At 64.2% G+C, this 23,444-nt stretch overlaps 4 protein-coding genes across 4 annotated transcripts; all 4 read left to right on the top strand.

The window, feature by feature from the left end:
• The first annotated feature begins 6,094 nt into the window (after positions 1–6,094).
• Positions 6,095–7,979, top strand: LOC135316479 (proline-rich protein 22-like). The gene is made up of 3 exons (XM_064469936.1): positions 6,095–6,197; positions 6,290–6,394; positions 6,817–7,979. Exons 1-3 carry the CDS (start codon positions 6,095–6,097, stop codon positions 7,977–7,979), a joined length of 1,371 nt encoding a protein of 456 aa, XP_064326006.1.
• Positions 7,980–11,038: 3,059 nt separating this feature from the next.
• Positions 11,039–12,923, top strand: LOC135316478 (proline-rich protein 22-like). The gene is made up of 3 exons (XM_064469935.1): positions 11,039–11,141; positions 11,234–11,338; positions 11,761–12,923. Exons 1-3 carry the CDS (start codon positions 11,039–11,041, stop codon positions 12,921–12,923), a joined length of 1,371 nt encoding a protein of 456 aa, XP_064326005.1.
• A 3,061-nt stretch (positions 12,924–15,984) lies between these two features.
• Positions 15,985–17,869, top strand: LOC135316477 (proline-rich protein 22-like). The gene is made up of 3 exons (XM_064469934.1): positions 15,985–16,087; positions 16,180–16,284; positions 16,707–17,869. The coding sequence occupies exons 1-3, from the start codon at positions 15,985–15,987 to the stop codon at positions 17,867–17,869; spliced, it is 1,371 nt and encodes a 456-aa protein (XP_064326004.1).
• Positions 17,870–20,930: 3,061 nt separating this feature from the next.
• Positions 20,931–22,815, top strand: LOC135316476 (proline-rich protein 22-like). The gene is made up of 3 exons (XM_064469932.1): positions 20,931–21,033; positions 21,126–21,230; positions 21,653–22,815. Exons 1-3 carry the CDS (start codon positions 20,931–20,933, stop codon positions 22,813–22,815), a joined length of 1,371 nt encoding a protein of 456 aa, XP_064326002.1.
• Positions 22,816–23,444: the final 629 nt, after the last annotated feature.

Raw genomic sequence — 23,444 nt, 5'->3', positions numbered from 1 at the left:
TTCCCCCTTCAAACCCTATCCCTATGGGAGATGGATGTCCCAACACAACCCCAGGATGATGTTCGTATGTTTGCTCGTTGCTACTGTTAGTCACCGTTCGAATGTTGAAGATTGCTGCAGGGTTGATAGTTCGTGGTAGGTCGACTGTTGACTGATTGCGAACGATAACAGCTGAAAGACACTTGAAGAATGATGATCCACGCTGGGTATTAAACTCACCGACGCTTTGCCCCCTTTAAACTCTTGGGAGCAAGAGGTGACTGTACCACCGCTCCAAAGAAACCAGTTGGATCATGACTGTGGTTGCGAGGTGAGCTTGACGTTTGCTCTCTCAAAAGCCAGGGGAGCAACTCTGCTCTCCTTCTTTCTCATTACACGGACCGTTTTCAACTCAACCGCTTCACCATCACTGCGGCCAAGACCATCCCTTCTCCCAGCAGCCCTCCTCCATTCACAACCAGCAAGTCGAGGAGGGCCTCTTTCCCGGGGGGATCCCTGAGGATGTGTGAAAACGACTTCTCCCCAGCAAAGTCCAGGATTTTTCCAGGCCTGCTCCTCACAGCAGGATGGCATTCCCGGCTGATGCCTGGCAAGTGGAAGCCTGGCTCCCAGGCCACAGATTCCTCCTAATCACCTATAGGCTAACTCCCCGCTGCCGGCATGCCGGCTGGGCCATCGGCAGCACACAGCCACTCCAACAGCTGCCTTGGCTGCCACCCGCCTGGTCCTCCCCCGCAGCCTCCCGACCACAGCACCGCTGACTGCAAGGGCTGCACCATCAAACCCCTCCCTTTCCACCATCCACGTCGGCACCGCCACCTCGCCTGCCCTGCCCACCCCTCCTGAAGAGCCCCTACCCGCCATCCCAGCACTCCAGGCGTGGGACTCGTTCCACCGGGGACCGCGAATCCCAAGGAGAGCCCAGCTCCGCAAAGGGACCAAAGGCTTCCAGAAACAGCCACTTGTACCCACCGCCGCTGACAGCTGATGAACCCGCAACACATCGGGGGCACCCCAGCCCCCCTTAACCCTTTCCCTCCCCAGGAGGAGCTGGGGAGGCTCTAGGGGCATGGCGGAACACGGACAGCCGACACGTTCTGTCCCGGGAGACCCCAGAGTCTCCTTAGAGGCCAACAACCACAACGAACCATGGCGCGGCCACCACTGGGGCTCCCACCGCGCGGCTCCCGTGCCGCCCCGGCACCCCGGCTCCTCCACACTTTTGTACTCCCCGAAACCTTCTCCCCACCAGGTAGGCAACGAGCCCAGCCCTGCAGCCCGGGGACCACTCCTGGGGGCAAGAGCGGAGCTCACCACCGGCCATCGCTCCTGTCTCTCTTTCAGGCTCAGCCAACCTGTGCCCACTGCCCGCGCAGGAGCAGCCCTTCCCCGCAGCCTGGGCACCCCCACCGGCGGTGGCAACCCACGCCCCACAGGCACCACCAGCAGGTACGGCACCCCTCTCTGCTCGGCCACCCCAACACCTTCAGCATCCCCGACCCACGGGCACCTTCAGCCCCCCCACCACCATCCCCAGCCCCCCGGCAGATATGGCACAGGCCTTCAGCAAGCCTGAGTGAGCATCGCTGCCCTCCCCTGGCTGACGGGAGCCCACCGCATCCAATTTCCAGAGAATTCCCCAAAGGCTTGGGGACATCCCTCCCATTTCACCCTCTCAAACTGAACCTCCTCCCCAGTTTCCAAGCCCACCTTGCCGGCACAGCAGATCACCCCAGAGGCGGGGAGCGCCCCGGCCACAAGCTCCTAACGTACCTGGTGCAGAGACGGGGGCTACAGGCAATGGGGGCTGGCTCAGCAGGTGCCCCTGCAGGGTCCCCGTGGACCAACACGGCTCCCACTCACCCCCACAGGGCTGCAGAGGCCTCCACGGGGCTGCTTCTTCGACCCGCGGGCGTTCCACATGCGGCGCACAACCACCAGCCTGCTTCCACGGGCCACCGCCACGCTCGCCCACGGTGCCGCTTCTCTGCCGGGTGCTGGCCTCTGGGGCCCCGGGGGCTGCGCGACCTGCCTGGCCTGGGCAGCCCCACGCACCCCCCACGGCCAACCCCAACACCACGCCCCCTACCAAGAGCAGAGGAGAGCGGTGGCCCCAGCCTCCCCGGTGCAGCCGCCGTCCAGCTCTGGCCTCCAGCACGCTGAAGGCACGGCTGCACCCTCGGCATGCAACATGCCACCAGGCACCAACGTCCCCACCAGCCCCTCGACTGCCACCCACAACCAAGGTCTTGGGGACCCAGCTGCTGGCCTTGGAGTCTCTGACAAGGAGCTTCTTGAAGAGGCCCTAAGGCTCCTTGGTTGCTCCCTGGATGCGGAGGGGCTCAGCCAGGGAGGGCCCAGCAGCGGCCCCATGCCTGGGGACCCCGGTGGCACCTGCGCAGAGGCTGGAGCGGTGGCCACAGCCTCCCCGATCTCGCCGACGGCCATCCCCGCCTATGAGCACGCCGAGGGGCAGCCAGCACACACCAACATCGCTGTCAGCGGCACCCCCGCGGGGGCACACCCGGGCACCAACATCCCCCTGGGCACCCACGTCCACACCAGCCCCTCTGCTGCTCCCCACAACCAGCCGCTGGGAGACCCGGCCGCTGACCTTGCGCTGCCCGATGAGGTGCCTCTCCACGAGGCCCTCAGGTTCTTTGGCTGCTCCATGGACGAGTCGGGGATCAGCCCGGAGGGTCCCAGCAGCGGCCCCACGCCTGGGGACCCTGGTGCCACCAGCGCAGGCATCCCCCCCGCGACCTCGCCTCACTCGCTCTGCCCGAGGAGCTGCTCAGCCCTGACTACAGCGTCCCCGAGACCGCCGACGCCACCCTGAGCCTGGAAGAGTTTGTCCAGAGCATCGGGCTGGAGCTGCAGGAGCCGTGGGGGGATGCGGGGAGGGAGCTGCCAGGGCCCCAGCCTGCCATGGCAGGGGCACGGGGCAAGAAGCGGGGGAAGAGCCCCTTGCCAAAGGCCGCCAGCAAGCGCAGGGCTCTGGCAGGCAGCACGCGGGTGGCAGGGCGGGATTAGAGGGGGTGGCATGGCGGGGATTAGATGCAGCGTGGGGCTGAGGTGGAGGGCGGGGGAGTGGGGGTGGTGTTTAGGGGCGGAGGGCGGGGAGGCTGTTGGAGGGTGGGTGGGGTAGGGTAGCTTTGATTTTACCTGTTGCCTTGTGTTTTTTTCCATTAAAAGTTGTTTCTCCAGAACGGCTCTGTGCCTGCGTGGGAGGGGGAGGGAGCACAGGGGCCATGGGGAAATGGCACCCAAGGGGTGCAAAAGCCCCGCTGAGCCCCACATCACAGCCAGCAAGCCCCAAAGGGCACCGAGCCTCCCCCAGGGACGAGTCACCGCCAGCAGAGCAGGCAATGGTGGTGGGGGACTCCCCTGTCCCCTTCCCCAGGGGGGGCGGCCCTTTGGTGGGGGAGCCACGACAGTCGGGGCCCTGCAGGACTCACAGACACGGCCCCACACGGAAAGCAGCACAGAGCCCCTGGGACAAGGGTTCCGTACCACATGGAGGGCTACAGCTTCCCTGAGCCTCACTAGATAAAGAAGAGGGGGAGGGCGAGGGCTCCCCCTCGGCTCCTGGCGGACACCCAGAGCCTCTGCGACAAGGGCAGAGCTCGGGGGCCGGGGAGGGCACACCCCCCCCCAACAGGGCCTGCAAGGCCTTCGTCTTGAGCACGACCGGCGTCCCCTCCAGCAGGGACAGGGCTCGCTGCAAAGGCCCTCAAAGGCCCGCAAGACAATCGCGCCCTTCCTCGGGGCCCACTGTGCGCAGCCCCGAAGCACACCTTTGCCTCACTGCCGCACCAAAAGGTCCCCAAACGACACCAAGAATGGCGAGGGAGGGAGCTGCAGGCCAGGCAGGGACCCTCCTCCCCTTCTCGGGCTCCGCCGTGGGCAGCTGCAACACCAGGAAGGAGGCGGGGTTGGGAGAGGGGGAACCAGTAAGAATAATGACAAGACATGGCATTGGCCAGAAAGTGCCCCGAAGCTTCATCCCTCTTTATTGCTGCAACGTGGGCCCAGTGCAGCCAACGGCGACTCTGGGGAGCCGCCTCAGCTTTGCGGGTGGGTCTTGCAGAAGGTGCGGGCTGAGGTCCCGTCAGAGCAGCCCCCGGCACCGGCAGTCGTAGGGGATAAGCCCCTTCCTTCGGGCAGTCCCAGTGATGCCGCTGGGGCGTTAGGAGTCCCGTTGGGGCCTGCACGGGCGCAGTCCCGGTGCCATCAGCATGGCACGGCGCAGCTCCCGGGGATGCTGCCGCTCACCGTCTCATCTCGCACGCTCGCCCGCCCCGAGCATCGTCCTCGCCCCAACACTCCTGTCCCCTGCACCAGCTGCACCGCCACCGCGCGCAGTCTTTGGAATCGGGATCCCTCCAGTCCGAAACACTCTCTCCTAGACCCAAGCCTGCAGCTAGAGGCACTAACAAACTCTGCACATGATAGCCTAGGCCTCTTAAAGCATCGACTGCAAGAAACCAGCAAGACGGCTGCTCAAATCTGAGCTGTGTTAGACTTCCTCCTGCCGAGGGAGAAAGGCGTATGCGGGAAGCTGAAGCTATCGGGAGGTGACAGTTGCGTCCACATGGCACACGTTTCAGTGCCACTACGAGAACAGATGAATGAGGTGAAGAGAATGGCCAAAGACACCAGAGAAATGCCCACTGCGCTAGGGACTAAGTGCCTGGGGAAAGTTTTCAGTGCGTTTGGGATTTCCCTGTTGGGGAGGCTAAGTAGCCTCCCTCAGTCTTTGCTAACGGTCATCATCGTAATTGTGGTAGTTTGTATTATTATCAGCTGTATTAAGAGCACGCTACGGAAATCCGTGTCCGCTGTGAAGGAGTCGCTCCCTTAAAAGCTGTCCCTGAGGCTAACGCTGCCCTAAATGCCATGTGTGAAATGGCCACGCCCCCAGTCTGCACCCACGCACTTGACATTCCCCCTTCAAACCCTATCCCTATGGGAGATGGATGTCCCAACACAACCCCAGGATGATGTTCGTATGTTTGCTCGTTGCTACTGTTAGTCACCGTTCGAATGTTGAAGATTGCTGCAGGGTTGATAGTTCGTGGTAGGTCGACTGTTGACTGATTGCGAACGATAACAGCTGAAAGACACTTGAAGAATGATGATCCACGCTGGGTATTAAACTCACCGACGCTTTGCCCCCTTTAAACTCTTGGGAGCAAGAGGTGACTGTACCACCGCTCCAAAGAAACCAGTTGGATCATGACTGTGGTTGCGAGGTGAGCTTGACGTTTGCTCTCTCAAAAGCCAGGGGAGCAACTCTGCTCTCCTTCTTTCTCATTACACGGACCGTTTTCAACTCAACCGCTTCACCATCACTGCGGCCAAGACCATCCCTTCTCCCAGCAGCCCTCCTCCATTCACAACCAGCAAGTCGAGGAGGGCCTCTTTCCCGGGGGGATCCCTGAGGATGTGTGAAAACGACTTCTCCCCAGCAAAGTCCAGGATTTTTCCAGGCCTGCTCCTCACAGCAGGATGGCATTCCCGGCTGATGCCTGGCAAGTGGAAGCCTGGCTCCCAGGCCACAGATTCCTCCTAATCACCTATAGGCTAACTCCCCGCTGCCGGCATGCCGGCTGGGCCATCGGCAGCACACAGCCACTCCAACAGCTGCCTTGGCTGCCACCCGCCTGGTCCTCCCCCGCAGCCTCCCGACCACAGCACCGCTGACTGCAAGGGCTGCACCATCAAACCCCTCCCTTTCCACCATCCACGTCGGCACCGCCACCTCGCCTGCCCTGCCCACCCCTCCTGAAGAGCCCCTACCCGCCATCCCAGCACTCCAGGCGTGGGACTCGTTCCACCGGGGACCGCGAATCCCAAGGAGAGCCCAGCTCCGCAAAGGGACCAAAGGCTTCCAGAAACAGCCACTTGTACCCACCGCCGCTGACAGCTGATGAACCCGCAACACATCGGGGGCACCCCAGCCCCCCTTAACCCTTTCCCTCCCCAGGAGGAGCTGGGGAGGCTCTAGGGGCATGGCGGAACACGGACAGCCGACACGTTCTGTCCCGGGAGACCCCAGAGTCTCCTTAGAGGCCAACAACCAGAACGAACCATGGCGCGGCCACCACTGGGGCTCCCACCGCGCGGCTCCCGTGCCGCCCCGGCACCCCGGCTCCTCCACACTTTTGTACTCCCCGAAACCTTCTCCCCACCAGGTAGGCAACGAGCCCAGCCCTGCAGCCCGGGGACCACTCCTGGGGGCAAGAGCGGAGCTCACCACCGGCCATCGCTCCTGTCTCTCTTTCAGGCTCAGCCAACCTGTGCCCACTGCCCGCGCAGGAGCAGCCCTTCCCCGCAGCCTGGGCACCCCCACCGGCGGTGGCAACCCACGCCCCACAGGCACCACCAGCAGGTACGGCACCCCTCTCTGCTCGGCCACCCCAACACCTTCAGCATCCCCGACCCACGGGCACCTTCAGCCCCCCCACCACCATCCCCAGCCCCCCGGCAGATATGGCACAGGCCTTCAGCAAGCCTGAGTGAGCATCGCTGCCCTCCCCTGGCTGACGGGAGCCCACCACATCCAATTTCCAGAGAATTCCCCAAAGGCTTGGGGACATCCCTCCCATTTCACCCTCTCAAACTGAACCTCCTCCCCAGTTTCCAAGCCCACCTTGCCGGCACAGCAGATCACCCCAGAGGCGGGGAGCGCCCCGGCCACACGCTCCTAACGTACCTGGTGCAGAGACGGGGGCTACAGGCAATGGGGGCTGGCTCAGCAGGTGCCCCTGCAGGGTCCCCGTGGACCAACACGGCTCCCACTCACCCCCACAGGGCTGCAGAGGCCTCCACGGGGCTGCTTCTTCGACCCGCGGGCGTTCCACATGCAGCGCACAACCACCAGCCTGCTTCCACGGGCCACCGCCACGCTCGCCCACGGTGCCGCTTCTCTGCCGGGTGCTGGCCTCTGGGGCCCCGGGGGCTGCGCGACCTGCCTGGCCTGGGCAGCCCCACGCACCCCCCACGGCCAACCCCAACACCACGCCCCCTACCAAGAGCAGAGGAGAGCGGTGGCCCCAGCCTCCCCGGTGCAGCCGCCGTCCAGCTCTGGCCTCCAGCACGCTGAAGGCACGGCTGCACCCTCGGCATGCAACATGCCACCAGGCACCAACGTCCCCACCAGCCCCTCGACTGCCACCCACAACCAAGGTCTTGGGGACCCAGCTGCTGGCCTTGGAGTCTCTGACAAGGAGCTTCTTGAAGAGGCCCTAAGGCTCCTTGGTTGCTCCCTGGATGCGGAGGGGCTCAGCCAGGGAGGGCCCAGCAGCGGCCCCATGCCTGGGGACCCCGGTGGCACCTGCGCAGAGGCTGGAGCGGTGGCCACAGCCTCCCCGATCTCGCCGACGGCCATCCCCGCCTATGAGCACGCCGAGGGGCAGCCAGCACACACCAACATCGCTGTCAGCGGCACCCCCGCGGGGGCACACCCGGGCACCAACATCCCCCTGGGCACCCACGTCCACACCAGCCCCTCTGCTGCTCCCCACAACCAGCCTCTGGGAGACCCGGCCGCTGACCTTGCGCTGCCTGATGAGGTGCCTCTCCACGAGGCCCTCAGGTTCTTTGGCTGCTCCGTGGACGAGTCGGGGATCAGCCCGGAGGGTCCCAGCAGCGGCCCCACGCCTGGGGACCCTGGTGCCACCAGCGCAGGCATCCCCCCCTGCGACCTCGCCTCACTCGCTCTGCCCGAGGAGCTGCTCAGCCCTGACTACAGCGTCCCCGAGACCGCCGACGCCACCCTGAGCCTGGAAGAGTTTGTCCAGAGCATCGGGCTGGAGCTGCAGGAGCCGTGGGGGGATGCGGGGAGGGAGCTGCCAGGGCCCCAGCCTGCCATGGCAGGGGCACGGGGCAAGAAGCGGGGGAAGAGCCCCTTGCCAAAGGCCGCCAGCAAGCGCAGGGCTCTGGCAGGCAGCACGCGGGTGGCAGGGCGGGATTAGAGGGGGTGGCATGGCGGGGATTAGATGCAGCGTGGGGCTGAGGTGGAGGGCGGGGGAGTGGGGGTGGTGTTTAGGGGCGGAGGGCGGGGAGGCTGTTGGAGGGTGGGTGGGGTAGGGTAGCTTTGATTTTACCTGTTGCCTTGTGTTTTTTTCCATTAAAAGTTGTTTCTCCAGAACGGCTCTGTGCCTGCGTGGGAGGGGGAGGGAGCACAGGGGCCATGGGGAAATGGCACCCAAGGGGTGCAAAAGCCCCGCTGAGCCCCACATCACAGCCAGCAAGCCCCAAAGGGCACCGAGCCTCCCCCAGGGACGAGTCACCGCCAGCAGAGCAGGCAATGGTGGTGGGGGACTCCCCTGTCCCCTTCCCCAGGGGGGGCGGCCCTTTGGTGGGGGAGCCACGACAGTCGGGGCCCTGCAGGACTCACAGACACGGCCCCACACGGAAAGCAGCACAGAGCCCCTGGGACAAGGGTTCCGTACCACATGGAGGGCTACAGCTTCCCTGAGCCTCACTAGATAAAGAAGAGGGGGAGGGCGAGGGCTCCCCCTCGGCTCCTTGCGGACACCCAGAGCCTCTGCGACAAGGGCAGAGCTCGGGGGCCGGGGAGGGCACACCCCCCCCAACAGGGCCTGCAAGGCCTTCGTCTTGAGCACGACCGGCGTCCCCTCCAGCAGGGACAGGGCTCGCTGCAAAGGCCCTCAAAGGCCCGCAAGACAATCGCGCCCTTCCTCGGGGCCCACTGTGCGCAGCCCCGAAGCACACCTTTGCCTCACTGCCGCACCAAAAGGTCCCCAAACGACACCAAGAATGGCGAGGGAGGGAGCTGCAGGCCAGGCAGGGACCCTCCTCCCCTTCTCGGGCTCCGCCGTGGGCAGCTGCAACACCAGGAAGGAGGCGGGGTTGGGAGAGGGGGAACCAGTAAGAATAATGACAAGACATGGCATTGGCCAGAAAGTGCCCCGAAGCTTCGTCCCTCTTTATTGCTGCAACGTGGGCCCAGTGCAGCCAACGGCGACTCTGGGGAGCCGCCTCAGCTTTGCGGGTGGGTCTTGCAGAAGGTGCGGGCTGAGGTCCCGTCAGAGCAGCCCCCGGCACCGGCAGTCGTAGGGGATAAGCCCCTTCCTTCGGGCAGTCCCAGTGATGCCGCTGGGGCGTTAGGAGTCCCGTTGGGGCCTGCACGGGCGCAGTCCCGGTGCCATCAGCATGGCACGGCGCAGCTCCCGGGGATGCTGCCGCTCACCGTCTCATCTCGCACGCTCGCCCGCCCCGAGCATCGTCCTCGCCCCAACACTCCTGTCCCCTGCACCAGCTGCACCGCCACCGCGCGCAATCTTTGGAATCGGGATCCCTCCAGTCCGAAACACTCTCTCCTAGACCCAAGCCTGCAGCTAGAGGCACTAACAAACTCTGCACATGATAGCCTAGGCCTCTTAAAGCATCGACTGCAAGAAACCAGCAAGACGACTGCTCAAATCTGAGCTGTGTTAGACTTCCTCCTGCCGAGGGAGAAAGGCGTATGCGGGAAGCTGAAGCTATCGGGAGGTGACAGTTGCGTCCACATGGCACACGTTTCAGTGCCACTACGAGAACAGATGAACGAGGTGAAGAGAATGGCCAAAGACACCAGAGAAATGCCCACTGCGCTAGGGACTAAGTGCCTGGGGAAAGTTTTCAGTGCGTTTGGGATTTCCCTGTTGGGGAGGCTAAGTAGCCTCCCTCAGTCTTTGCTAACGGTCATCATCGTAATTGTGGTAGTTTGTATTATTATCAGCTGTATTAAGAGCACGCTACGGAAATCCGTGTCCGCTGTGAAGGAGTCGCTCCCTTAAAAGCTGTCCCTGAGGCTAACGCTGCCCTAAATGCCATGTGTGAAATGGCCACGCCCCCAGTCTGCACCCACGCACTTGACATTCCCCCTTCAAACCCTATCCCTATGGGAGATGGATGTCCCAACACAACCCCAGGATGATGTTCGTATGTTTGCTCGTTGCTACTGTTAGTCACCGTTCGAATGTTGAAGATTGCTGCAGGGTTGATAGTTCGTGGTAGGTCGACTGTTGACTGATTGCGAACGATAACAGCTGAAAGACACTTGAAGAATGATGATCCACGCTGGGTATTAAACTCACCGACGCTTTGCCCCCTTTAAACTCTTGGGAGCAAGAGGTGACTGTACCACCGCTCCAAAGAAACCAGTTGGATCATGACTGTGGTTGCGAGGTGAGCTTGACGTTTGCTCTCTCAAAAGCCAGGGGAGCAACTCTGCTCTCCTTCTTTCTCATTACACGGACCGTTTGCAACTCAACCGCTTCACCATCACTGTGGCCAAGACCATCCCTTCTCCCACCAGCCCTCCTCCATTCACAACCAGCAAGTCGAGGAGGGCCTCTTTCCCGGGGGATCCCTGAGGATGTGTGAAAACGACTTCTCCCCAGCAAAGTCCAGGATTTTTCCAGGCCTGCTCCTCACAGCAGGATGGCATTCCCGGCTGATGCCTGGCAAGTGGAAGCCTGGCTCCCAGGCCACAGATTCCTCCTAATCACCTATAGGCTAACTCCCCGCTGCCGGCATGCCGGCTGGGCCATCGGCAGCACACAGCCACTCCAACAGCTGCCTTGGCTGCCACCCGCCTGGTCCTCCCCCGCAGCCTCCCGACCACAGCACCGCTGACTGCAAGGGCTGCACCATCAAACCCCTCCCTTTCCACCATCCACGTCGGCACCGCAACCTCGCCTGCCCTGCCCACCCCTCCTGAAGAGCCCCTACCCGCCATCCCAGCACTCCAGGCGTGGGACTCGTTCCACCGGGGACCGCGAATCCCAAGGAGAGCCCAGCTCCGCAAAGGGACCAAAGGCTTCCAGAAACAGCCACTTGTACCCACCGCCGCTGACAGCTGATGAACCCGCAACACATCGGGGGCACCCCAGCCCCCCTTAACCCTTTCCCTCCCCAGGAGGAGCTGGGGAGGCTCTAGGGGCATGGCGGAACACGGACAGCCGACACGTTCTGTCCCGGGAGACCCCAGAGTCTCCTTAGAGGCCAACAACCACAACGAACCATGGCGCGGCCACCACTGGGGCTCCCACCGCGCGGCTCCCGTGCCGCCCCGGCACCCCGGCTCCTCCACACTTTTGTACTCCCCGAAACCTTCTCCCCACCAGGTAGGCAACGAGCCCAGCCCTGCAGCCCGGGGACCACTCCTGGGGGCAAGAGCGGAGCTCACCACCGGCCATCGCTCCTGTCTCTCTTTCAGGCTCAGCCAACCTGTGCCCACTGCCCGCGCAGGAGCAGCCCTTCCCCGCAGCCTGGGCACCCCCACCGGCGGTGGCAACCCACGCCCCACAGGCACCACCAGCAGGTACGGCACCCCTCTCTGCTCGGCCACCCCAACACCTTCAGCATCCCCGACCCACGGGCACCTTCAGCCCCCCCACCACCATCCCCAGCCCCCCGGCAGATATGGCACAGGCCTTCAGCAAGCCTGAGTGAGCATCGCTGCCCTCCCCTGGCTGACGGGAGCCCACCGCATCCAATTTCCAGAGAATTCCCCAAAGGCTTGGGGACATCCCTCCCATTTCACCCTCTCAAACTGAACCTCCTCCCCAGTTTCCAAGCCCACCTTGCCGGCACAGCAGATCACCCCAGAGGCGGGGAGCGCCCCGGCCACAAGCTCCTAACGTACCTGGTGCAGAGACGGGGGCTACAGGCAATGGGGGCTGGCTCAGCAGGTGCCCCTGCAGGGTCCCCGTGGACCAACACGGCTCCCACTCACCCCCACAGGGCTGCAGAGGCCTCCACGGGGCTGCTTCTTCGACCCGCGGGCGTTCCACATGCGGCGCACAACCACCAGCCTGCTTCCACGGGCCACCGCCACGCTCGCCCACGGTGCCGCTTCTCTGCCGGGTGCTGGCCTCTGGGGCCCCGGGGGCTGCGCGACCTGCCTGGCCTGGGCAGCCCCACGCACCCCCCACGGCCAACCCCAACACCACGCCCCCTACCAAGAGCAGAGGAGAGCGGTGGCCCCAGCCTCCCCGGTGCAGCCGCCGTCCAGCTCTGGCCTCCAGCACGCTGAAGGCACGGCTGCACCCTCGGCATGCAACATGCCACCAGGCACCAACGTCCCCACCAGCCCCTCGACTGCCACCCACAACCAAGGTCTTGGGGACCCAGCTGCTGGCCTTGGAGTCTCTGACAAGGAGCTTCTTGAAGAGGCCCTAAGGCTCCTTGGTTGCTCCCTGGATGCGGAGGGGCTCAGCCAGGGAGGGCCCAGCAGCGGCCCCATGCCTGGGGACCCCGGTGGCACCTGCGCAGAGGCTGGAGCGGTGGCCACAGCCTCCCCGATCTCGCCGACGGCCATCCCCGCCTATGAGCACGCCGAGGGGCAGCCAGCACACACCAACATCGCTGTCAGCGGCACCCCCGCGGGGGCACACCCGGGCACCAACATCCCCCTGGGCACCCACGTCCACACCAGCCCCTCTGCTGCTCCCCACAACCAGCCTCTGGGAGACCCGGCCGCTGACCTTGCGCTGCCCGATGAGGTGCCTCTCCACGAGGCCCTCAGGTTCTTTGGCTGCTCCATGGACGAGTCGGGGATCAGCCCGGAGGGTCCCAGCAGCGGCCCCACGCCTGGGGACCCTGGTGCCACCAGCGCAGGCATCCCCCCCTGCGACCTCGCCTCACTCGCTCTGCCCGAGGAGCTGCTCAGCCCTGACTACAGCGTCCCCGAGACCGCCGACGCCACCCTGAGCCTGGAAGAGTTTGTCCAGAGCATCGGGCTGGAGCTGCAGGAGCCGTGGGGGGATGCGGGGAGGGAGCTGCCAGGGCCCCAGCCTGCCATGGCAGGGGCACGGGGCAAGAAGCGGGGGAAGAGCCCCTTGCCAAAGGCCGCCAGCAAGCGCAGGGCTCTGGCAGGCAGCACGCGGGTGGCAGGGCGGGATTAGAGGGGGTGGCATGGCGGGGATTAGATGCAGCGTGGGGCTGAGGTGGAGGGCGGGGGAGTGGGGGTGGTGTTTAGGGGCGGAGGGCGGGGAGGCTGTTGGAGGGTGGGTGGGGTAGGGTAGCTTTGATTTTACCTGTTGCCTTGTGTTTTTTTCCATTAAAAGTTGTTTCTCCAGAACGGCTCTGTGCCTGCGTGGGAGGGGGAGGGAGCACAGGGGCCATGGGGAAATGGCACCCAAGGGGTGCAAAAGCCCCGCTGAGCCCCACATCACAGCCAGCAAGCCCCAAAGGGCACCGAGCCTCCCCCAGGGACGAGTCACCGCCAGCAGAGCAGGCAATGGTGGTGGGGGACTCCCCTGTCCCCTTCCCCAGGGGGGGCGGCCCTTTGGTGGGGGAGCCACGACAGTCGGGGCCCTGCAGGACTCACAGACACGGCCCCACACGGAAAGCAGCACAGAGCCCCTGGGACAAGGGTTCCGTACCACATGGAGGGCTACAGCTTCCCTGAGCCTCACGAGATAAAGAAGAGGGGGAGGGCGAGGGCTCCCCCTCGGCTCCTGGCGGACACCCAGAGCCTCTGCGACAAGGGCAGAGCTCGGGGGCCGGGGAGGGCACACCCCCCCCCAACAGGGCCTGCAAGGCCTTCGTCTTGAGCACGACCGGCGTCCCCTCCAGCAGGGACAGGGCTCGCTGCAAAGGCCCTCAAAGGCCCGCAAGACAATCGCGCCCTTCCTCGGGGCCCACTGTGCGCAGCCCCGAAGCACACCTTTGCCTCACTGCCGCACCAAAAGGTCCCCAAACGACACCAAGAATGGCGAGGGAGGGAGCTGCAGGCCAGGCAGGGACCCTCCTCCCCTTCTCGGGCTCCGCCGTGGGCAGCTGCAACACCAGGAAGGAGGCGGGGTTGGGAGAGGGGGAACCAGTAAGAATAATGACAAGACATGGCATTGGCCAGAAAGTGCCCCGAAGCTTCGTCCCTCTTTATTGCTGCAACGTGGGCCCAGTGCAGCCAACGGCGACTCTGGGGAGCCGCCTCAGCTTTGCGGGTGGGTCTTGCAGAAGGTGCGGGCTGAGGTCCCGTCAGAGCAGCCCCCGGCACCGGCAGTCGTAGGGGATAAGCCCCTTCCTTCGGGCAGTCCCAGTGATGCCGCTGGGGCATTAGGAGTCCCGTTGGGGCCTGCACGGGCGCAGTCCCGGTGCCATCAGCATGGCACGGTGCAGCTCCCGGGGATGCTGCCGCTCACCGTCTCATCTCGCACGCTCGCCCGCCCCGAGCATCGTCCTCGCCCCAACACTCCTGTCCCCTGCACCAGCTGCACCGCCACCGCGCGCAATCTTTGGAATCGGGATCCCTCCAGTCCGAAACACTCTCTCCTAGACCCAAGCCTGCAGCTAGAGGCACTAACAAACTCTGCACATGATAGCCTAGGCCTCTTAAAGCATCGACTGCAAGAAACCAGCAAGACGGCTGCTCAAATCTGAGCTGTGTTAGACTTCCTCCTGCCGAGGGAGAAAGGCGTATGCGGGAAGCTGAAGCTATCGGGAGGTGACAGTTGCGTCCACATGGCACACGTTTCAGTGCCACTACGAGAACAGATGAATGAGGTGAAGAGAATGGCCAAAGACACCAGAGAAATGCCCACTGCGCTAGGGACTAAGTGCCTGGGGAAAGTTTTCAGTGCGTTTGGGATTTCCCTGTTGGGGAGGCTAAGTAGCCTCCCTCAGTCTTTGCTAACGGTCATCATCGTAATTGTGGTAGTTTGTATTATTATCAGCTGTATTAAGAGCACGCTACGGAAATCCGTGTCCGCTGTGAAGGGGTCGCTCCCTTAAAAGCTGTCCCTGAGGCTAACGCTGCCCTAAATGCCATGTGTGAAATGGCCACGCCCCCAGTCTGCACCCACGCACTTGACATTCCCCCTTCAAACCCTATCCCTATGGGAGATGGATGTCCCAACACAACCCCAGGATGATGTTCGTATGTTTGCTCGTTGCTACTGTTAGTCACCGTTCGAATGTTGAAGATTGCTGCAGGGTTGATAGTTCGTGGTAGGTCGACTGTTGACTGATTGCGAACGATAACAGCTGAAAGACACTTGAAGAATGATGATCCACGCTGGGTATTAAACTCACCGACGCTTTGCCCCCTTTAAACTCTTGGGAGCAAGAGGTGACTGTACCACCGCTCCAAAGAAACCAGTTGGATCATGACTGTGGTTGCGAGGTGAGCTTGACGTTTGCTCTCTCAAAAGCCAGGGGAGCAACTCTGCTCTCCTTCTTCCTCATTACACGGACCGTTTTCAACTCAACCGCTTCACCATCACTGCGGCCAAGACCATCCCTTCTCCCAGCAGCCCTCCTCCATTCACAACCAGCAAGTCGAGGAGGGCCTCTTTCCCGGGGGGATCCCTGAGGCTGTGTGAAAACGACTTCTCCCCAGCAAAGTCCAGGATTTTTCCAGGCCTGCTCCTCACAGCAGGATGGCATTCCCGGCTGATGCCTGGCAAGTGGAAGCCTGGCTCCCAGGCCACAGATTCCTCCTAATCACCTATAGGCTAACTCCCCGCTGCCGGCATGCCGGCTGGGCCATCGGCAGCACACAGCCACTCCAACAGCTGCCTTGGCTGCCACCCGCCTGGTCCTCCCCCGCAGCCTCCCGACCACAGCACCGCTGACTGCAAGGGCTGCACCATCAAACCCCTCCCTTTCCACCATCCACATCGGCACCGCCACCTCGCCTGCCCTGCCCACCCCTCCTGAAGAGCCCCTACCCGCCATCCCAGCACTCCAGGCGTGGGACTCGTTCCACCGGGGACCGCGAATCCCAAGGAGAGCCCAGCTCCGCAAAGGGACCAAAGGCTTCCAGAAACAGCCACTTGTACCCACCGCCGCTGACAGCTGATGAACCCGCAACACATCGGGGGCACCCCAGCCCCCCTTAACCCTTTCCCTCCCCAGGAGGAGCTGGGGAGGCTCTAGGGGCATGGCGGAACACGGACAGCCGACACGTTCTGTCCCGGGAGACCCCAGAGTCTCCTTAGAGGCCAACAACCACAACGAACCATGGCGCGGCCACCACTGGGGCTCCCACCGCGCGGCTCCCGTGCTGCCCCGGCACCCCGGCTCCTCCACACTTTTGTACTCCCCGAAACCTTCTCCCCACCAGGTAGGCAACGAGCCCAGCCCTGCAGCCTGGGGACCACTCCTGGGGGCAAGAGCGGAGCTCACCACCGGCCATCGCTCCTGTCTCTCTTTCAGGCTCAGCCAACCTGTGCCCACTGCCCGCGCAGGAGCAGCCCTTCCCCGCAGCCTGGGCACCCCCACCGGCGGTGGCAACCCACGCCCCACAGGCACCACCAGCAGGTACGGCACCCCTCTCTGCTCGGCCACCCCAACACCTTCAGCATCCCCGACCCACGGGCACCTTCAGCCCCCCCACCACCATCCCCAGCCCCCCGGCAGATATGGCACAGGCCTTCAGCAAGCCTGAGTGAGCATCGCTGCCCTCCCCTGGCTGACGGGAGCCCACCACATCCAATTTCCAGAGAATTCCCCAAAGGCTTGGGGACATCCCTCCCATTTCACCCTCTCAAACTGAACCTCCTCCCCAGTTTCCAAGCCCACCTTGCCGGCACAGCAGATCACCCCGGAGGCGGGGAGCGCCCCGGCCACAAGCTCCTAACGTACCTGGTGCAGAGACGGGGGCTACAGGCAATGGGGGCTGGCTCAGCAGGTGCCCCTGCAGGGTCCCCGTGGACCAACACGGCTCCCACTCACCCCCACAGGGCTGCAGAGGCCTCCACGGGGCTGCTTCTTCGACCCGCGGGCGTTCCACATGCAGCGCACAACCACCAGCCTGCTTCCACGGGCCACCGCCACGCTCGCCCACGGTGCCGCTTCTCTGCCGGGTGCTGGCCTCTGGGGCCCCGGGGGCTGCGCGACCTGCCTGGCCTGGGCAGCCCCACGCACCCCCCACGGCCAACCCCAACACCACGCCCCCTACCAAGAGCAGAGGAGAGCGGTGGCCCCAGCCTCCCCGGTGCAGCCGCCGTCCAGCTCTGGCCTCCAGCACGCTGAAGGCACGGCTGCACCCTCGGCATGCAACATGCCACCAGGCACCAACGTCCCCACCAGCCCCTCTGCTGCCACCCACAACCAAGGTCTTGGGGACCCAGCTGCTGGCCTTGGAGTCTCTGACAAGGAGCTTCTTGAAGAGGCCCTAAGGCTCCTTGGTTGCTCCCTGGATGCGGAGGGGCTCAGCCAGGGAGGGCCCAGCAGCGGCCCCATGCCTGGGGACCCCGGTGGCACCTGCGCAGAGGCTGGAGCGGTGGCCACAGCCTCCCCGATCTCGCCGACGGCCATCCCCGCCTATGAGCACGCCGAGGGGCAGCCAGCACACACCAACATCGCTGTCAGCGGCACCCCCGCGGGGGCACACCCGGGCACCAACATCCCCCTGGGCACCCACGTCCACACCAGCCCCTCTGCTGCTCCCCACAACCAGCCGCTGGGAGACCCGGCCGCTGACCTTGCGCTGCCCGATGAGGTGCCTCTCCACGAGGCCCTCAGGTTCTTTGGCTGCTCCATGGACGAGTCGGGGATCAGCCCGGAGGGTCCCAGCAGCGGCCCCACGCCTGGGGACCCTGGTGCCACCAGCGCAGGCATCCCCCCCTGCGACCTCGCCTCACTCGCTCTGCCCGAGGAGCTGCTCAGCCCTGACTACAGCGTCCCCGAGACCGCCGACGCCACCCTGAGCCTGGAAGAGTTTGTCCAGAGCATCGGGCTGGAGCTGCAGGAGCCGTGGGGGGATGCGGGGAGGGAGCTGCCAGGGCCCCAGCCTGCCATGGCAGGGGCACGGGGCAAGAAGCGGGGGAAGAGCCCCTTGCCAAAGGCCGCCAGCAAGCGCAGGGCTCTGGCAGGCAGCACGCGGGTGGCAGGGCGGGATTAGAGGGGGTGGCATGGCGGGGATTAGATGCAGCGTGGGGCTGAGGTGGAGGGCGGGGGAGTGGGGGTGGTGTTTAGGGGCGGAGGGCGGGGAGGCTGTTGGAGGGTGGGTGGGGTAGGGTAGCTTTGATTTTACTTGTTGCCTTGTGTTTTTTTCCATTAAAAGTTGTTTCTCCAGAACGGCTCTGTGCCTGCGTGGGAGGGGGAGGGAGCACAGGGGCCATGGGGAAATGGCACCCAAGGGGTGCAAAAGCCCCGCTGAGCCCCACATCACAGCCAGCAAGCCCCAAAGGGCACCGAGCCTCCCCCAGGGACGAGTCACCGCCAGCAGAGCAGGCAATGGTGGTGGGGGACTCCCCTGTCCCCTTCCCCAGGGGGGGCGGCCCTTTGGTGGGGGAGCCACGACAGTCGGGGCCCTGCAGGACTCACAGACACGGCCCCACACGGAAAGCAGCACAGAGCCCCTGGGACAAGGGTTCCGTACCACATGGAGGGCTACAGCTTCCCTGAGCCTCACTAGATAAAGAAGAGGGGGAGGGCGAGGGCTCCCCCTCGGCTCCTGGCGGACACCCAGAGCCTCTGCGACAAGGGCAGAGCTCGGGGGCCGGGGAGGGCACACCCCCCCCCAACAGGGCCTGCAAGGCCTTCGTCTTGAGCACGACCGGCGTCCCCTCCAGCAGGGACAGGGCTCGCTGCAAAGGCCCTCAAAGGCCCGCAAGACAATCGCGCCCTTCCTCGGGGCCCACTGTGCGCAGCCCCGAAGCACACCTTTGCCTCACTGCCGCACCAAAAGGTCCCCAAACGACACCAAGAATGGCGAGGGAGGGAGCTGCAGGCCAGGCAGGGACCCTCCTCCCCTTCTCGGGCTCCGCCGTGGGCAGCTGCAACACCAGGAAGGAGGCGGGGTTGGGAGAGGGGGAACCAGTAAGAATAATGACAAGACATGGCATTGGCCAGAAAGTGCCCCGAAGCTTCGTCCCTCTTTATTGCTGCAACGTGGGCCCAGTGCAGCCAACGGCGACTCTGGGGAGCCGCCTCAGCTTTGCGGGTGGGTCTTGCAGAAGGTGCGGGCTGAGGTCCCGTCAGAGCAGCCCCCGGCACCGGCAGTCGTAGGGGATAAGCCCCTTCCTTCGGGCAGTCCCAGTGATGCCGCTGGGGCGTTAGGAGTCCCGTTGGGGCCTGCACGGGCGCAGTCCCGGTGCCATCAGCATGGCACGGTGCAGCTCCCGGGGATGCTGCCGCTCACCGTCTCATCTCGCACGCTCGCCCGCCCCGAGCATCGTCCTCGCCCCAACACTCCTGTCCCCTGCACCAGCTGCACCGCCACCGCGCGCAATCTTTGGAATCGGGATCCCTCCAGTCCGAAACACTCTCTCCTAGACCCAAGCCTGCAGCTAGAGGCACTAACAAACTCTGCACATGATAGCCTAGGCCTCTTAAAGCATCGACTGCAAGAAACCAGCAAGACGGCTGCTCAAATCTGAGCTGTGTTAGACTTCCTCCTGCCGAGGGAGAAAGGCGTATGCGGGAAGCTGAAGCTATCGGGAGGTGACAGTTGCGTCCACATGGCACACGTTTCAGTGCCACTACGAGAACAGATGAATGAGGTGAAGAGAATGGCCAAAGACACCAGAGAAATGCCCACTGCGCTAGGGACTAAGTGCCTGGGGAAAGTTTTCAGTGCGTTTGGGATTTCCCTGTTGGGGAGGCTAAGTAGCCTCCCTCAGTCTTTGCTAACGGTCATCATCGTAATTGTGGTAGTTTGTATTATTATCAGCTGTATTAAGAGCACGCTACGGAAATCCGTGTCCGCTGTGAAGGGGTCGCTCCCTTAAAAGCTGTCCCTGAGGCTAACGCTGCCCTAAATGCCATGTGTGAAATGGCCACGCCCCCAGTCTGCACCCACGCACTTGACATTCCCCCTTCAAACCCTATCCCTATGGGAGATGGATGTCCCAACACAACCCCAGGATGATGTTCGTATGTTTGCTCGTTGCTACTGTTAGTCACCGTTCGAATGTTGAAGATTGCTGCAGGGTTGATAGTTCGTGGTAGGTCGACTGTTGACTGATTGCGAACGATAACAGCTGAAAGACACTTGAAGAATGATGATCCACGCTGGGTATTAAACTCACCGACGCTTTGCCCCCTTTAAACTCTTGGGAGCAAGAGGTGACTGTACCACCGCTCCAAAGAAACCAGTTGGATCATGACTGTGGTTGCGAGGTGAGCTTGACGTTTGCTCTCTCAAAAGCCAGGGGAGCAACTCTGCTCTCCTTCTTCCTCATTACACGGACCGTTTTCAACTCAACCGCTTCACCATCACTGCGGCCAAGACCATCCCTTCTCCCACCAGCCCTCCTCCATTCACAACCAGCAAGTCGAGGAGGGCCTCTTTCCCGGGGGGATCCCTGAGGCTGTGTGAAAACGACTTCTCCCCAGCAAAGTCCAGGATTTTTCCAGGCCTGCTCCTCACAGCAGGATGGCATTCCCGGCTGATGCCTGGCAAGTGGAAGCCTGGCTCCCAGGCCACAGATTCCTCCTAATCACCTATAGGCTAACTCCCCGCTGCCGGCATGCCGGCTGGGCCATCGGCAGCACACAGCCACTCCAACAGCTGCCTTGGCTGCCACCCGCCTGGTCCTCCCCCGCAGCCTCCCGACCACAGCACCGCTGACTGCAAGGGCTGCACCATCAAACCCCTCCCTTTCCACCATCCACATCGGCACCGCCACCTCGCCTGCCCTGCCCACCCCTCCTGAAGAGCCCCTACCCGCCATCCCAGCACTCCAGGCGTGGGACTCGTTCCACCGGGGACCGCGAATCCCAAGGAGAGCCCAGCTCCGCAAAGGGACCAAAGGCTTCCAGAAACAGCCACTTGTACCCACCGCCGCTGACAGCTGATGAACCCGCAACACATCGGGGGCACCCCAGCCCCCCTTAACCCTTTCCCTCCCCAGGAGGAGCTGGGGAGGCTCTAGGGGCATGGCGGAACACGGACAGCCGACACGTTCTGTCCCGGGAGACCCCAGAGTCTCCTTAGAGGCCAACAACCACAACGAACCATGGCGCGGCCACCACTGGGGCTCCCACCGCGCGGCTCCCGTGCTGCCCCGGCACCCCGGCTCCTCCACACTTTTGTACTCCCCGAAACCTTCTCCCCACCAGGTAGGCAACGAGCCCAGCCCTGCAGCCTGGGGACCACTCCTGGGGGCAAGAGCGGAGCTCACCACCGGCCATCGCTCCTGTCTCTCTTTCAGGCTCAGCCAACCTGTGCCCACTGCCCGCGCAGGAGCAGCCCTTCCCCGCAGCCTGGGCACCCCCACCGGCGGTGGCAACCCACGCCCCACAGGCACCACCAGCAGGTACGGCACCCCTCTCTGCTCGGCCACCCCAACACCTTCAGCATCCCCGACCCACGGGCACCTTCAGCCCCCCCACCACCATCCCCAGCCCCCCGGCAGATATGGCACAGGCCTTCAGCAAGCCTGAGTGAGCATCGCTGCCCTCCCCTGGCTGACGGGAGCCCACCACATCCAATTTCCAGAGAATTCCCCAAAGGCTTGGGGACATCCCTCCCATTTCACCCTCTCAAACTGAACCTCCTCCCCAGTTTCCAAGCCCACCTTGCCGGCACAGCAGATCACCCCGGAGGCGGGGAGCGCCCCGGCCACAAGCTCCTAACGTACCTGGTGCAGAGACGGGGGCTACAGGCAATGGGGGCTGGCTCAGCAGGTGCCCCTGCAGGGTCCCCGTGGACCAACACGGCTCCCACTCACCCCCACAGGGCTGCAGAGGCCTCCACGGGGCTGCTTCTTCGACCCGCGGGCGTTCCACATGCAGCGCACAACCACCAGCCTGCTTCCACGGGCCACCGCCACGCTCGCCCACGGTGCCGCTTCTCTGCCGGGTGCTGGCCTCTGGGGCCCCGGGGGCTGCGCGACCTGCCTGGCCTGGGCAGCCCCACGCACCCCCCACGGCCAACCCCAACACCACGCCCCCTACCAAGAGCAGAGGAGAGCGGTGGCCCCAGCCTCCCCGGTGCAGCCGCCGTCCAGCTCTGGCCTCCAGCACGCTGAAGGCACGGCTGCACCCTCGGCATGCAACATGCCACCAGGCACCAACGTCCCCACCAGCCCCTCTGCTGCCACCCACAACCAAGGTCTTGGGGACCCAGCTGCTGGCCTTGGAGTCTCTGACAAGGAGCTTCTTGAAGAGGCCCTAAGGCTCCTTGGTTGCTCCCTGGATGCGGAGGGGCTCAGCCAGGGAGGGCCCAGCAGCGGCCCCATGCCTGGGGACCCCGGTGGCACCTGCGCAGAGGCTGGAGCGGTGGCCACAGCCTCCCCGATCTCGCCGACGGCCATCCCCGCCTATGAGCACGCCGAGGGGCAGCCAGCACACACCAACATCGCTGTCAGCGGCACCCCCGCGGGGGCACACCCGGGCACCAACATCCCCCTGGGCACCCACGTCCACACCAGCCCCTCTGCTGCTCCCCACAACCAGCCGCTGGGAGACCCGGCCGCTGACCTTGCGCTGCCCGATGAGGTGCCTCTCCACGAGGCCCTCAGGTTCTTTGGCTGCTCCATGGACGAGTCGGGGATCAGCCCGGAGGGTCCCAGCAGCGGCCCCACGCCTGGGGACCCTGGTGCCACCAGCGCAGGCATCCCCCCCTGCGACCTCGCCTCACTCGCTCTGCCCGAGGAGCTGCTCAGCCCTGACTACAGCGTCCCCGAGACCGCCGACGCCACCCTGAGCCTGGAAGAGTTTGTCCAGAGCATCGGGCTGGAGCTGCAGGAGCCGTGGGGGGATGCGGGGAGGGAGCTGCCAGGGCCCCAGCCTGCCATGGCAGGGGCACGGGGCAAGAAGCGGGGGAAGAGCCCCTTGCCAAAGGCCGCCAGCAAGCGCAGGGCTCTGGCAGGCAGCACGCGGGTGGCAGGGCGGGATTAGAGGGGGTGGCATGGCGGGGATTAGATGCAGCGTGGGGCTGAGGTGGAGGGCGGGGGAGTGGGGGTGGTGTTTAGGGGCGGAGGGCGGGGAGGCTGTTGGAGGGTGGGTGGGGTAGGGTAGCTTTGATTTTACTTGTTGCCTTGTGTTTTTTTCCATTAAAAGTTGTTTCTCCAGAATGGCTCTGTGCCTGCGTGGGAGGGGGAGGGAGCACAGGGGCCATGGGGAAATGGCACCCAAGGGGTGCAAAAGCCCCGCTGAGCCCCACATCACAGCCAGCAAGCCCCAAAGGGCACCGAGCCTCCCCCAGGGACGAGTCACTGCCAGCAGAGCAGGCAATGGTGGTGGGGGACTCCCCTGTCCCCTTCCCCATGGGGGGCGGCCCTTTGGTGGGGGAGCCACGACAGTCGGGGCCCTGCAGGACTCACAGACACGGCCCCACACGGAAAGCAGCACAGAGCCCCTGGGACAAGGGTTCCGTACCACATGGAGGGCTACAGCTTCCCTGAGCCTCACTAGATAAAGAAGAGGGGGAGGGCGAGGGCTCCCCCTCGGCTCCTGGCGGACACCCAGAGCCTCTGCGACAAGGGCAGAGCTCGGGGGCCGGGGAGGGCACACCCCCCCCCAACAGG

This window comes from Phalacrocorax carbo, chromosome 19 (genome assembly GCF_963921805.1).
Source record: "Phalacrocorax carbo chromosome 19, bPhaCar2.1, whole genome shotgun sequence".
Lineage (NCBI taxonomy): Eukaryota > Metazoa > Chordata > Aves > Suliformes > Phalacrocoracidae > Phalacrocorax > Phalacrocorax carbo.
The sequence above is the reverse complement of the archived record's forward strand: the minus strand, read 5'-3'. Positions and strand labels throughout refer to the sequence as shown.